Source organism: Scophthalmus maximus, chromosome 6 (genome assembly GCF_022379125.1).
Source record: "Scophthalmus maximus strain ysfricsl-2021 chromosome 6, ASM2237912v1, whole genome shotgun sequence".
Taxonomy (NCBI): Eukaryota; Metazoa; Chordata; class Actinopteri; order Pleuronectiformes; family Scophthalmidae; genus Scophthalmus; species Scophthalmus maximus.
Window position 1 is genome coordinate 26,446,508 of NC_061520.1, and position 13,844 is coordinate 26,460,351.

A 13,844-nucleotide genomic window follows, 5' to 3' on the forward strand; every position below is an offset into this window, starting at 1 on the left:
TGTAACTCTGCTTGATAGCTTTCTTTTACATATCTTAAGTGGATCTGTGAAAGCGTTCGCCTCTCAGTGTGCTATCTCTGGCTTTGTTCTCAGCTGATGTCAGAGCCACTTTGCTCACGGGGCTCGTTGGCATGGAGCAAATCCTCTAAATAAAAGCGGATGATGATGAAGAGCGGGTCCCTCATCTGACTCTGAGGTCGGTCGTCTTATCCCAGAATGTGCAGAGATAGCTGGGTCACGAGCACGGGCTGCTTCTTTTTCTTATGGCCCCAGTCACGCTGCTTTCAGTGGCGCCTGCCAGCAGTAAAGCGTAGCATCAAGCAGCTAATTGTGCAAAAACTACATTTGTTTCTGTGTTTGTAAGACTTACAGTAAGCATGAGACAAAGTCAACAAACACTTGCCGCAGAGTACAAAAAAATGTGGTTCCTTCTTCGGGAGGAGTGGAAGTAATTAGGGAAACCAAAGACTGTTATTTTTGCATCTAATCTAGCCAACAAGGCCTCTTGTAGTAACACTTTTATGAGGGGATCATACGAAAAGGGTTGGAATTTGAGTCTTAAGACCAAGTGTGTGGTGTTTTGCTGCCAAAAGAGGTATGAACTAAAGCGAAGACAAAATGAGACATCTTGTCCCTTTTACAAAGATATATCATACATCAATATGGGGTCAGTTCAAGAAAATAAATTAAATCAATAAATACTTTCTCACTTACATCCATTGGTTCATGGCCATGCACATAGCTTTGGTTTCTTGCGCCCACGGTTTGAAATATCTGGCACTGATATGTCTGCCTCCACCACAGTGCAATGGACATAAGTCGAATTTTGTTTGAATTTAAAAACCACAACAAAATCTCCAGAAACCATGTTTTTGTTACTCTGGATAAAACAGAGACGATGTGAACAGTTTTCTTTGGAACTAATCCGTTTTCAGCATGAGGTCAAACGGCATCTGCATGGCTATATTTGAACCACAGGAGTTATGTGAGAAAATGTATTGCCAGAATTTGGGTGGACCCACCCTTTCAACCATGCTCAAAGGAAATAAAATTTAAATAAAAAGAGATCCCTATCAAGTTGATAGATTTGATTATACTGATTTTTTAGGTTTTGCAGAGCAGGACTCAAATGCAGATGCAAGGCAGGAAGCGAAGATAGGGGAATTTTAATAAGAAAAATAGGCTTACAGAGATGAAGATCCAAACTTCAAAGAGGAAAAAAATAATTTGAAGATGGGGGGGGCACCTCTACCTTTGGACAGTATTAATGCAGTTCCCTGCTTAAGCTGCTGACATTCATAGATAAGAGGGAGCTCTCAGAAATGTACCCAAATTTGTGAAATGCTCTCAGAATATGCCGTACCCTTCCAGTCACTGAAGCTGAAGCACAGAGGAGCCTTTCAAAGCTGAATCATACCTGAGGTCCACCATGTCAGAGGAACGTCTGACTGGTCTTTCTGGGATCAGTATTAACCATGCAGTTGCTGGGCAGATTTTATTTGATGACTTTGAATCAAGGAAGGCAAGAAAGGTCAGGATTTTGTGTATTTATTTGATATAGGATTTGTGCATTTTGTTTTATTTGTGTGTTTTGTTAGCAAAATGTTCTAATTAATATATTCAGGAGGTGTTGGCCCAGGGCACCATACAAGCTAGAGCAGCCACTGGAGACAAGGTAGGCACAGATCACTGAGCACGTCGTCATGCGTCGTTTGCCGTGCAGTGTACAGGGGGGAACGAGCAGAGGACACTCCGATAAATTTCTGACATGTCAGAAATGTATATATTTTTATATGAAATAAATAGTATATTAAATATGATAAATAGTAAGTGTGTATGACCTTATCACTACGGGTGGAGGGTCCCTTTGCTGCTGTCGTTTGTAATATGATAAATTATAATGTTTATTGGACATATAGTGCGTGCATGGGTCCTTATACGCAGGTGCACCTCTTTTTTGCCTCTTTTCTGTCTTGCCAGTGTTCTTCTTCTACGGTAAACACAAACTTCTCTGCCTCAGAGGAACTTTACGCAGGAGCCGACTGGCATTTCACACGCACAGTGTGAGCATTCAAGTGGTGGCTGACGATCGGACCGTACAGTGTGGGCACATAAATCGTGATATTTGGCTTCACATCGTGGACGATTAACTCGGACAGTGTGAGTTGGAGTTCAACTGCAGCATTTCTAAAATAGCACAGTGTATGGCCAGCGTAAGGCTGAGACACACAAGGTAGGGAACATGAAGAATCCATGATAGGGCCAGAGCCGTGAAGTCCTCCCCATACAAATCTTTCTTACCTCATCCTATCTTCAACCACTGGTTCAGATTTCTCACACCACTGTGATGCCCACTTGCAATCTGAGAATCTCCACTTTTCTGTTGAAGGGGCGAGACATTTCCTTTACATTTTTTGAAATCAGTTGACCAATAAAAACAGACTGGGCCAGCTGGCCAATCGGAGCAGACTAGGGTTTACCGTGAGGCGGGGCTATGCATTTTAAACAGAGGGTGAAAAGAGGAGCTGCAGGAATGGACAGTATGAGAACACTGATATGTCCAACAACTGCTGAAAAGCTTATTTTTCTCTGTTGGAAAAAGCTTTCAAAACAGGTTTATTTCACTTTTTCAACTTTTTCAGAAGTCTCCTCCGTGGGGCTGCTGTGACTGGCACTTGTGAGATGTCGATTTGAAAGGTGAATCTTGGATTTTGTTGCCAGGAGTGCAGCTCTTTTAACATCTGCTTCCAAGGCCGTGTTTGGTCCACAGCTTAGATGTCATCCATGACTGTTGTTGCTGCTGCTGCTGCTGCTGTTGCAGCACCAGGCAAGATAGAATTATCTTGCCTGGTGCTGGAAGCATTAAATATAATGAGGTATGGCACAGAGAGGTTGTCCAAGAATATAAAGGAAATTGCTCATTACTCTCATTGCCCTCTTTTTTTATGTGAGTACGTTTAAAGTGGAACCATGCAATGATGTTCATAAACTGCATTAGCATGCAGTCCTTTCGTGACGTTTATTCTTTTGAAGCTGAATCAGATGTCGAACGCATTAACCATGCGTGCCTTTTAAACGGTAAAACTTTCTTCCGAGTCCAAATTTGGAACTTTGATGAGATTTTGTGTTTATGCTGCTCTGCTGTTTCACATTTGGGAGGAGAACAGTCATGAAGCAGCAGGGGCTGGGCCCAGGGGTGCCACTGTGGACAGGCTGCTGTTGACAGGTGTCTGGAGCTGATAGATCGCCAAACATGAAAAGGGCTGACTGTTGTTGGGAGGCAAAATGTGCATGCTGGTCATCACAGGAGACTTGCTTTGCTAGACAATAAGGTATACTTGTGAACAAGAAAGCTGCTCTGTTGTGTCAAAAAGAAGAGTGAGTTTAAATTATTGTAGTTCTGAATGTGGCCCTGAGGATGGCAGGGACAGAGATGATGCTTTACTGTACAGGCCTTTTGTTTATCTATTTTATAAACCCTCAGTGTACAGACAGTCCTTCCAAGTCTACAGTCCATAATATTCCCATCTGCTTTACAGATGAGCCCCTGGGGGGAAGAAGGACAAGGAGGGCAGAGAAGAAATGGAGATGATGCTCACATATTGATGGACACGCTGAAACCTTGTATCTGTAAAATTCAACAGTCCTCTGGCTGATCTAAAAACAAGGCTGTTGCCATGATGACGTTATAGAGATACAGCAAATCCACCTGAGACCACTGCTATTATTTTTAAACTGAAGTTATTTTTACAGCAGCCGTAAGAGTGATATTTAATGTAAAAATACACCTGTCTTTCCAGACAAAATTAAAAAGGGGCCTGTCTGTACAAAATAAAATAGCTTTGACGGGCCTGATCTCTGGCTGGAAGTGTTTTTTTACTGACAGGAAACTGCAAATGAAAACTTAATGAGTGAAATACTGCCTTTGTGTGAACATACAGACACAGCTGTAGTAGGTTTTTTTCTCTTCTTCTAACAGCCTTTGGTATGAAGATAAACATGAGCTTGATTTGTGCAGTTTATTGTTAATGGTTAGTATTCTGCACAAGCTAGCTAAAGGTGTTAAAAAACTCTTTTCACCTGAGAACTTTATATTAAGGTACGCTTATTCACTATTAAGTAGTTGCTTATTGGCATGCATATTAGTGTATTAGCTCTTTTTTAGTATTGTATTCTGTTTATTAGGACTATTAGGACTCAGGAGACTTCCTTCCTCTTTAAAATGTAACCCATATCCTAAGATTAGCTTCTGTTAATCACAGCAGTGGTTTACTTTCATGGATCTTTAGAATTAGGACCCTGTGCGGGTCAATAAGTAACAAGCTATTCGTGAAGCTATTTATGAAGTATTATTATGATTATTATTGGGTTTTTTTGTAGTAGTACTAGTACCTAATTACGCCCAAACAGAGCAAAGCATATTAGGATTGTAATTCATGTACAACATTTACTTCCGTACTTACCATCAACTCTTAGTTAATAGTCTAGTTGTTGTAGAATATGGTCATGCAGAATGCATGAATGCCCAGTGTGTAATTTTTTTAATTTTCCGGTGGCATCTGGTGGTAAAGTTGCAAACTGAGCAACCAACAGGCGCATCGCAGATTCCATTTTCGGTTGCTGGCAGCACAGAAAATTCTGGTCTACCCTAATGTAACTATATTTAACTCATTCAAAGTTTACGAAAAACGTTGGTTCTTTGTTGTAGGTGATTATACATACATGAACACAGTTATGGACAATATTTTCAATTTATGTAAATATATGTTCTTCTAAATATTACACACTGTAGCTTAAATAAGTGCTCTATAATGACTTATTCCCTAGTATGCTCTCAATATTAAGCTAGTTAATGGTGAATATGTTTAAGTTAATATAAACGATTACCGAAAATATGGAGTAGTGCAGCTTTAAGACTCTGTCCTGACACAGAGACCCGAACCTGTCGCAGCGCAGATAAAAAAGACTGGCACTATATTTTTGCTGTGTTTTAGCCATTATGAGTTGTTAGCTGGCCAGGCTAATATAACACACTGGTTACGCTGTTTCATTTTCCCTTCCCACTGGATATTGAATATTGTCTTGGCATGCATGGGCTTGGGCATCTGGCAAAGTCAGAAAGAGTCATTTCTCAAAGTCTTTAAAGTTTTTCATTATAACATTAATAATCCTCAGTGGAGTTTGGTGTCAAACAAGCAGGGATACACTTTCTGATAGAGACGATGTTACATAAACAAGTTTTGTGTTGAGTGAGCTGATGGCTATAGTAAGGCCTTCAGAGATTGTTATGAAAATCAAATTGGCCCTTGATAGGAAAAAGGTTCATACCCCTGTTTTAGAAGTTGACATTGTAGCTGACTTTACTGACTTAATTTTCAGATTGAACTGAAAAGTAGAGCAGGGCAAAATAGGATAATAACTGAGGGTCCATGGGCCACATAATGCTTTATGGCTACAAATACATACTACAGGTAATAAACGAGTCACATTCCTCGCTTTTCTTTCACTATAATTTACATGTAATCATGTAATTCCAGAAAACAGCCTGTCTATGTATATCTACATATGCTCCAAAAAGAAGGAAAGCTATGGTCACTAGGCTGGACACAGAAGTGCAAAAAATTACATTCAAAAAACGAGGAGACATGAGACAGGCAGGGTGAATAAATATTTGTCAGTTGATTCTCTCTGGAATTTGGTGATTTTTTTAAAAAACATTATCCCAATTGGGCAGAAAATAATCCAGTCTGGCATCCCTGCGGGTGCTCCCAACATCTTTAATGGGCTGAGAAAAACGATTACACAAGGGAGGGGAGGGGGCTTTGTTTTCTGTTCCGTCAACAATCAAACCATTCCATTTCAAACACATGTTAAAAACATTCGGACTTGAGCCAGTAATGCTGGTGCCCCATACTTTGGTAAACCACGACAAAACAGTGGTCAACATAACACCACATACAACTATTACAAAGACACAGAGGACAGAACTGATGTACAAGCTGGGGTTGATGCAATGATGGAATGGCTTTTTTATATTTTGCCCATATCTCACATGAATCGAATATATTTGTTACATCTCCAGAACTCAATCTCTTGTGGTCATACTGGAGAGAGCAGATCAAAGTCACAGTACATTGAAATAGTTCCTCATCTACTTGAACTCTGTATTTCCATCAGTTATGAGGCCTCTGAATATGGAACAATGGTCCTGCCAATCTGCTGGAGAGGGAGTAAGTCAGTTCCACTCTGCCTGGTTTATTTTTTTTTAGGAGGCACATTGATGAATGAGCATCACTCTGTGTTTCAGGGTGAGAAAAGCTTGTGACTGTTTCAGAGCAGTGGGAGTTGAGAAAGTTAGCATCCTCGCATTGTTCTAAACCATTACCCGCCCGGGCCTGCTCATATTATTCCCTGAATGCCTCGAGTGCCTAATCAGTCCATTCCTACCAACTGCACAAATAAACAGCGAAACAAAAAAACATTCGGGAGCAGGAAAGGCATAATCCATCATGTTTTTCATCAGTGACTGTTCAACAGGAACCTGGTGAGTTATTCTGTTGTTTTGTCTTTGTCCGGCTGATATCCTCGCAATGCAACTTCAATTTGTAAGCTCTATTTCTCAATGGTTATTCCAATCCATTCATTTTTTTACTGTATAGCTTATTAATGGTCAATGAAATGATGTGGACTAATTGACCAAACCTGCCAGTGCACATTTTTGTGCAGTATTAAAAGTTTCCTCCAGAATTGTTATGATTAACAAGGTGGAAATACACATGTTTGGTTTTTTTTACCTTTTAAGCTTGGGACACTAAAACTGTACAGTGAAACTGATTTTCATGAGGTTTTTGAAGTAGGATTGTTTAAGCTTCTGGCCTCAATATTTATATATTAAAAGGGGAGGAAATTATGTGTAATGTAAAAGGCAAATAGTTTTGCAACTTTCCCCTTAGTTCAATGAAGAGTTTAAGTGACTTTCAGCTCATTGTTTTGATTTCGCAGCCTGCAGCTCCTGATTTGGTTCAGTCTCAAAGCTCTTACTGACACCAAATGGCAGACAGATAAAGTCAGTGGTCAGCTGGTGAACATAGTGGAGCATTTTGCTGCTAAAAAGCTCAAAGGTGGGAGTATGGGGACTTGGAAGTGGGTGTGGAAATAGGCAAGTGATTGCTAAGGTGTTCAACCAACATATGAACTTTATATGGTGATAATAGTCAGTTTGTGTGTTTCCAGCTTGTTTGCCTGCCACTAAGTGCCTAAAAACGGAAACACTTAAATGAAAATGCGTACATAGCAGTCCACACTAATTGGCTATTATTTCTAGACAGCCTTGTATCAACGTGATACATCAGCAAATCAGATTATCGTCACCTCATTTGTACGAAGAGCACCCGTTTCTACAAAGAGATTACAAGCCGCAAACATTAATCATGTTTTCATGCAGTTGGTGCCTGGCTGGTGCCGTGCACTACCAAGTGGCGCAGATGTTTTGGCCATGTGTCTCAGTGGGGTGTGCGACAGGTCTGTGTTGGGCCAGACAGAGTAATGATGGTCAAGCGGAGGGAGGCCAGGCTAGTCAGTCCAGACAATCCCCATGGGAGCTCTTCAGGTGGGAGTCTGTCTCTTGTTTTGGTCAGTCTGCTACACAACAGCCCAATTTGGAAGAAAGACAGTGCTGCCATCCCGGAAACCCTGTTGACCCCTTAAACAAGTGTATAAATGTACTTTAATAATTAGCAGGTTACTCCTCAGTGTTAGGCTCCATCTGAGACTCCGGCTGAACCTCATTTTTACGGGCTTTGGCAAGCAACCCTGGAGCATACTGCAAGTAACAGTGAGAAAATACACCACCTGCAACGTTCTCTTCTTTACGGTCAGTGTGAAAAAGAACCTGTGCAGTTGTGACTGGGCTCAAATAAAGCCCAACAGTTTATTTTTTTTCTCTGCACAAAATCAGACAGGGGCGATGCTTTTGCTTCACCATCCTACAGAATACTTTTGTAAAGCAAACCAGTACAGATGTTGTGTGAGCAGTCATCTCCCGCTGTTGTATCAGAGCTCCTGCAATATTGAAAGATAACATACCTTAAACCTGACCTTATTCCTTGTTGGGCTTAAACAGTCCATCTCACAGATTGCATTGAGACGCAGACTTGTGTTTTGAGACTTAAATGTATGAAGCACATTCTCAGCAAAGGACACTTTTGTAATAATGTTTTGCAGAGTGAAACACTTGTGTTTTGGAGAAATATGCTTCACTTTCAGTCATCGTCTTCTCTCAATTTGACACTATTTTCTGAAGGCCGCCCTTCGAAATGCTCTGTTAGTTGCAGACAACCTCTTCTTCAAAGGAAATGTTTTCTAAGCTCTAAAAGAATCACAGCGAAGACTGAAAGTAACAAAGTGAACAAAAAGTTGCGTTTCAAAGTGAAGCTCACAGTCGAGCTATTTCAGGCATTCCTGGCTCAATGTATAATTTAATCTGAATGTACACTGTGCAGTATGGGATTAGCATAGTTCAGACGTGCTACACGTCGAGGTGAATACAATGGATATAACATCAAAGAAATAACTACTAAACCACCAAATCTGATCACAGTGCAGTATTTACACCAAGCGGAGCAATTTCTATGGTAGCTGATTTTTAATAACAAGCAATAAGCTTCGTGTTTGTGAAGTGTTGTTACCCCTGGATGAGAACACATTGAACGATATTTAAATGTTTTCGCATTGACAGTCTTTTGTTGGCATATATTAGGTCAATGTCTTCAAAAACAAAGCTTCATTTCACAGCAGTGTGATTATGAAGAATATGCAAATGTTCAGTACTGTATATAAGCCAGCGAAGGTTTATTGAGCTGGAAAAACAAAAGCTCTTCATCAGTTTTCTTCAAAGGGCAGAGTGAAGTTTGGCTTGTGTGTGCCTGTGGGTATGAGTGTGTATGCTGAAGCTACAGTGATATGTGGATAGAAGCAGCAGGGTGAGACAGCTTTGGGTCTGACGTGGAGGCGATGGGGAAGCTGATGAGCTCTATAGTGCACAGCAGAAGCAGTTTGCCTGGCACTGTGCTCATCCACCGACTGAGCTCCATGTAAAGCAGCCAGGTTCGCTGTTACACACCCAGCAGTGGGGGGGCCATTTCAGTCTCTATGGGAGCTGCAGAGAAGCGAAGAATGTCAGTGATTACTATGACTGCTGCCACATCAGCACCCTCTTGACGTAGGCAAGGTTTGCTTCAAATTGCATAATTGCAGGCAACAAAGACTTCAGCATCAGCATAAATGTGAGATTTAAAAAATATGAAATGAATTCATTCATTTATGGGAATTTAATGAGTTCCTGTTTTGAACACGTTTTATGCTCTACCCTCCCCATTGATGACATTGAAACATTGCCATTTTCCCTCTGCATAAGTGGACGGCAGAATGGAGATGGTTTTGAAGAGGAGCCATTGCTGGAATTTATTTTGGTAATCGTTCCACTGAACGAAGGAAATGGCCATTTAATAGTGACAGCTTATTGAATTCACAGAGACATTCATAAAACTATCATATGTCAGTTTCACCAACCATTCAGTCTTACTTAAACAGCATTATCGGCTTTGTGCGAGTGAATGAAGTCATGTACCATAAAGCATTTTTTTCCAAAACCAAACAATACAATATGATATGCCCTTATTTTTTTCTATTTCCTATTTCTTTGTCGCATTAATCATGTATTTTCCATCTGTTTTGTTTAACCGATATTATAGCAGATGTTTAGACGATATTTTAGCGATTACACCACCGCCCACAACGACCAAGTAGAATTTATAGAGAAATAACAAAAAACAACATTGTATATATGCTTCATAAAAGCAGTATTCATGGCTGAGCTGTTTTGCTGGGAATTTGCAATAATCTGGAAGAATTTATGTGATTTGACTTTTCCTCATCAAGTCAGAATCTCTTGAACAATACACAGGTTGCAATTTGCTGGGGGGGATGAGTGGGATTTCCCCCCTTCTCTTCATATCCCCACCTCTACTGAATATTTTTTTATCCCACCATCAAAGTGGTCAATTCTTCGTCACCAATAGACCCTATTAAATACCTAAAATAGACATTTTTAAACTTTTGTAAATCGCTGTTAGGTGAACAGTCTATAGTGCAATTGAACGATAAAATCCGAAACGGACCACCCACTGTCAGCGCTCGTCCCGTGGAGACATTGCTCGTCATTTTAGGCTACCTAACGATCCTGGTTCCATTAGCCTCGATCAATGTGCGGCTTTTTTTGTCACGGAGCATGAATATTTGGAAGGGAACTGCAGCGCAGTGCAACACTAGTGAATTGCATTCACTAGAAATGACTGATTGATGCTTGCCAAAATATCTTACAGTGCAGTGCAGGATGGTCAGTGTGAAGGCGCTTATACACTCAAATGAGCAAATGTGTGCTAGTTAGTGTTCATTAGAGAATGCTTGCCAGCAAACATGATAAAATAAGATTTGAGCTTGTTAAACACTCATCTGCCAAACATCACCATGTTAGCATTGCCATTGTGAGCATGCTAGCATAGGGAAACTGACATTTGCATGGCTGTAGACTGTTAGCAAATATTTGGTTTTCTGCTGAAGTCAAGGTCATAGCATGGCATCAATGTTTTAGCCTTATGCTAATGCATAGAAACTACTCTGAGAGCACATACACAATTGAAATGGTCTTCGATTCACTCACGGATTGCATCAATAATTGTTGATGTAAAAAGAACAAAAACATAAAATATTACATCACTGATATTAATAGCTACATCACACATATGCTCATGGGGTCTTACAATCTAGGTTTACAGTGGCATTATCAATGTATTGTTATTTTGCTAGCCTGCATCTCTCTTATAAATGTCAAGTTATAATGATCAATGAAATACACCTCTGCTTAAACGTTAAAACTTTCGATACTTAAACATTTTAAATATGTAGCACATATTGAATATTTAGGACTGCATGCAGCGCAGATGTAGCAATTCTGGTGTCTTCTTTTTTTTTAAAGATATTTTTTGGGACAGTAATTACAGGAAAGGGGGAGAGAGTGGGGAGGACATTCAGCAAATTGCCAGGGTCTGAGTCAAACCCATGGCCGCTGCAGGAGAACTCCAGCCTCCGGTGGGGCGCCGCTGCTACTCACTGAGCCAACCGACGCCCTTCTGGTGTCTTCTGATGATTCATCCAGGAGAGTTTGTTCATGGTCCGAACCTTGGAAGTGCTCATTCTGCTCGACACCTGACTCTACATAAACACTGACTCTGTTTTTTTTCCCCAGCAGAGGACTGCCATTCAAATTGTGAGAACTATTTATAGCAGGAACTGTAGCTTCCCCCTAGACCTGAGTAAAAAGTTTCCAATCATAAAAGGGGCTACTGTTTTCTGGTCTTTAGTCATCTTTAGACATCTTAAGGGCGCCTTTGAAGCCCGGTGCAGTCTACCATATGTTTCTGTCTGACTGCCCACTGCTCAGGCCTCTGTCTGCTCCACACCGTGTAGCTGAGCAGACATGGAGGATTTACTGCAGAACTGTTGTTATTCCATCGGTCTTGTGTGTGCTGACGTATGCATACCTGCATGTCTCATACCTCAGGTCCAGGTGTTTCTGCCGAGGACCTGCTGCAGAGCTGCTGTGCTGCTGGCCAGAGATGGTTCACTGAAAACCACAACTGCAACCACGTGCCTCTGCTGACCAATGACAAGCACTCGATGTGCAGGTGAGTGACGTGTCAGAAAAAAATCAACAACACACTTTTAGAAGCTGCTTTAGAGGAAGAAGACATTTCATTGGTAGGGTGAAATGTCAGTGGGTGGAGAAAAACCCTCCAAATCCAAGTTGTTAGAACAACTGCTAGACACCTTTACTTTCTCAGTGACATAGAGTTTATCATGAGATTATTTAAGGGGACATGCAACTCATTTTAGAAGATTAGTTATCTTGTCATGGAGAGCATTACTGAGCATGTAAGAACAGTTAGCTTTGTAAAGTCTGAGAGATGGACGGCTTAGTTTTGAGACGTCCTAGTTATGTCAAAGCCTCTGCTTCATTGTCATGAAGTGTCACTGCCAAGAGGTGCCACCAAATCCACCAGGGCCGAAATCTCCAGAATAATGACTTGAAACTGCAACTATCTGTTGGACTCTAGGAATCTGGCATGTATGAATTACTTTATTTTAGTTGTTTTTCACAACTATATATATATATATCAGTGGTGGTCTGTGGATTTAGCTCTGCCTGTCCGTCTTCTTTTTTACAGTTTTTCTCGACTGCTATGGCACACACAAATATGATCCACTTGATCGTCATCATCACCTTCTTAGCACAGCCGAAGTCTTACAAATCCGTGAACACTTTTTCATCTGATTCACATTATTTTTCATACCCCTTTTCACAGTTCTCATTCAAATTCATTGGTATAACTGTGAAAAAAATAATATATATATTCACAACTGGTAGAAATGTCTTGTATAACTATGAATCTCTAATGCACCTGTGTGAAGCTCCTACGTACAAATCTTCAATCAGCAACCAGTCTTAATTTGCATAAAGAAGGTGCCACATTCTTACAAAGGAATAAAAGAAGTACCAAAAGTGCAAAATGCGGAGCAGTCATATCTCTAGTAAAATCATCTTGAGAGAAAAGAATACAGTTCATGCTGTGTATGCCATTGAATAGCTGCATGTTTCCATAAACATAAACTGGACTGTATTTATATAGCGCTTTTCTAGTCACATAGACCACTCTAAGCGCTTTACAGGAAAGTCACATTCACCCATTCACACACATTCACACATTCTGCTATTAACCGCGCATTTTTCTGCCACATTCATACACATTTATACACTCTCGGAAGAACCATGAGAACGTGAGCACCTCCCTGTAAACTAGACAAAGGGATGTATACCGCCTACTGCCTGCCTGGTTGTCTTCAGTGCAACCAGCTCTCACTAAATAGAATGCAAATATGATGCAATGATGTCATGAAAGTTAATTGATGAATTTTGGCTGTGCATAAAATTTAAAAAAATATGTCCTTAATATTGATATATTGGAGTGGACCTACACGGTCTAACAATATATGTTGACCTAGTCTTGTTTGAGTCAACAAATCTAGTCTATTTGCAGGACTAAAAACTCTTCCACTGTACCATTTTGTGTACATGATCATGTCTCACATGCTTTTCATTCAGTGTTTTCTATAAATATGTATATTTCAGCATTTTAATGTGATTGCGCCTGTGTGTCAGTGTTGTACAGAAGCACTGCTGCCTCAGCTCAGTGAAGGAGAGCCAGTGTGAATCAGGTATGAGTTCAGCCAGAGGAGGGGACACCTGTGACGTGGACGAGGAGGATCGGTGCTCAGACGACTCCTACCAGGTACGTCACCGTCTCACTAGCACCAGAACTCGTACCACAGTACTGTTCTTCAAAAGTGAGGGCATTTGCTGTAGAGATGCTCTATTAGATTGCATGCAGTGGAGAGTGACAGGCAAGAGAGTAGGACGATGGCTGAAACACATGACATGAGGGATGGACGATGCCCACACGCGCACATTCTCCACCAACCTCCCTTTAAAACAAACACTGAACTGATTACAGTTGTTACATTTAGCTCTTGAAAAGATAATGAGCTCCTTGTGTGACTCGAGCTGAGTGTGACTCACTGTTTGCGCGGTTCAAATTGACAAAAAGTGTAAAGCATCAGCAGTGGTGTTTATTTTAGTTTTTAAGCTAGTTAAATGTCTCCTTGAATGTATCTGTGTTTTGGCCGGAGTCAGATTCAGATACCTGTGCCAACACAGAGGCTTTCCGAAA

At 40.7% G+C, this 13,844-nt stretch overlaps 1 protein-coding gene across 6 annotated transcripts in view; it reads left to right on the forward strand.

The window, feature by feature from the left end:
- fbln2 (fibulin 2) overlaps positions 1-13,844 on the forward strand; it is a 67,285-nt gene that overhangs the window by 17,512 nt on the left and 35,929 nt on the right. For all 6 annotated transcript variants that reach the window (XM_035632418.2, XM_035632415.2, XM_047332905.1 and 3 more), the window contains exons 3-4: positions 11,621-11,744; positions 13,277-13,406. In XM_035632418.2, coding sequence (XP_035488311.1) covers positions 11,621-11,744; positions 13,277-13,406 — 254 coding nt within the window. The remainder of the gene's footprint in view (positions 1-11,620; positions 11,745-13,276; positions 13,407-13,844) is intronic.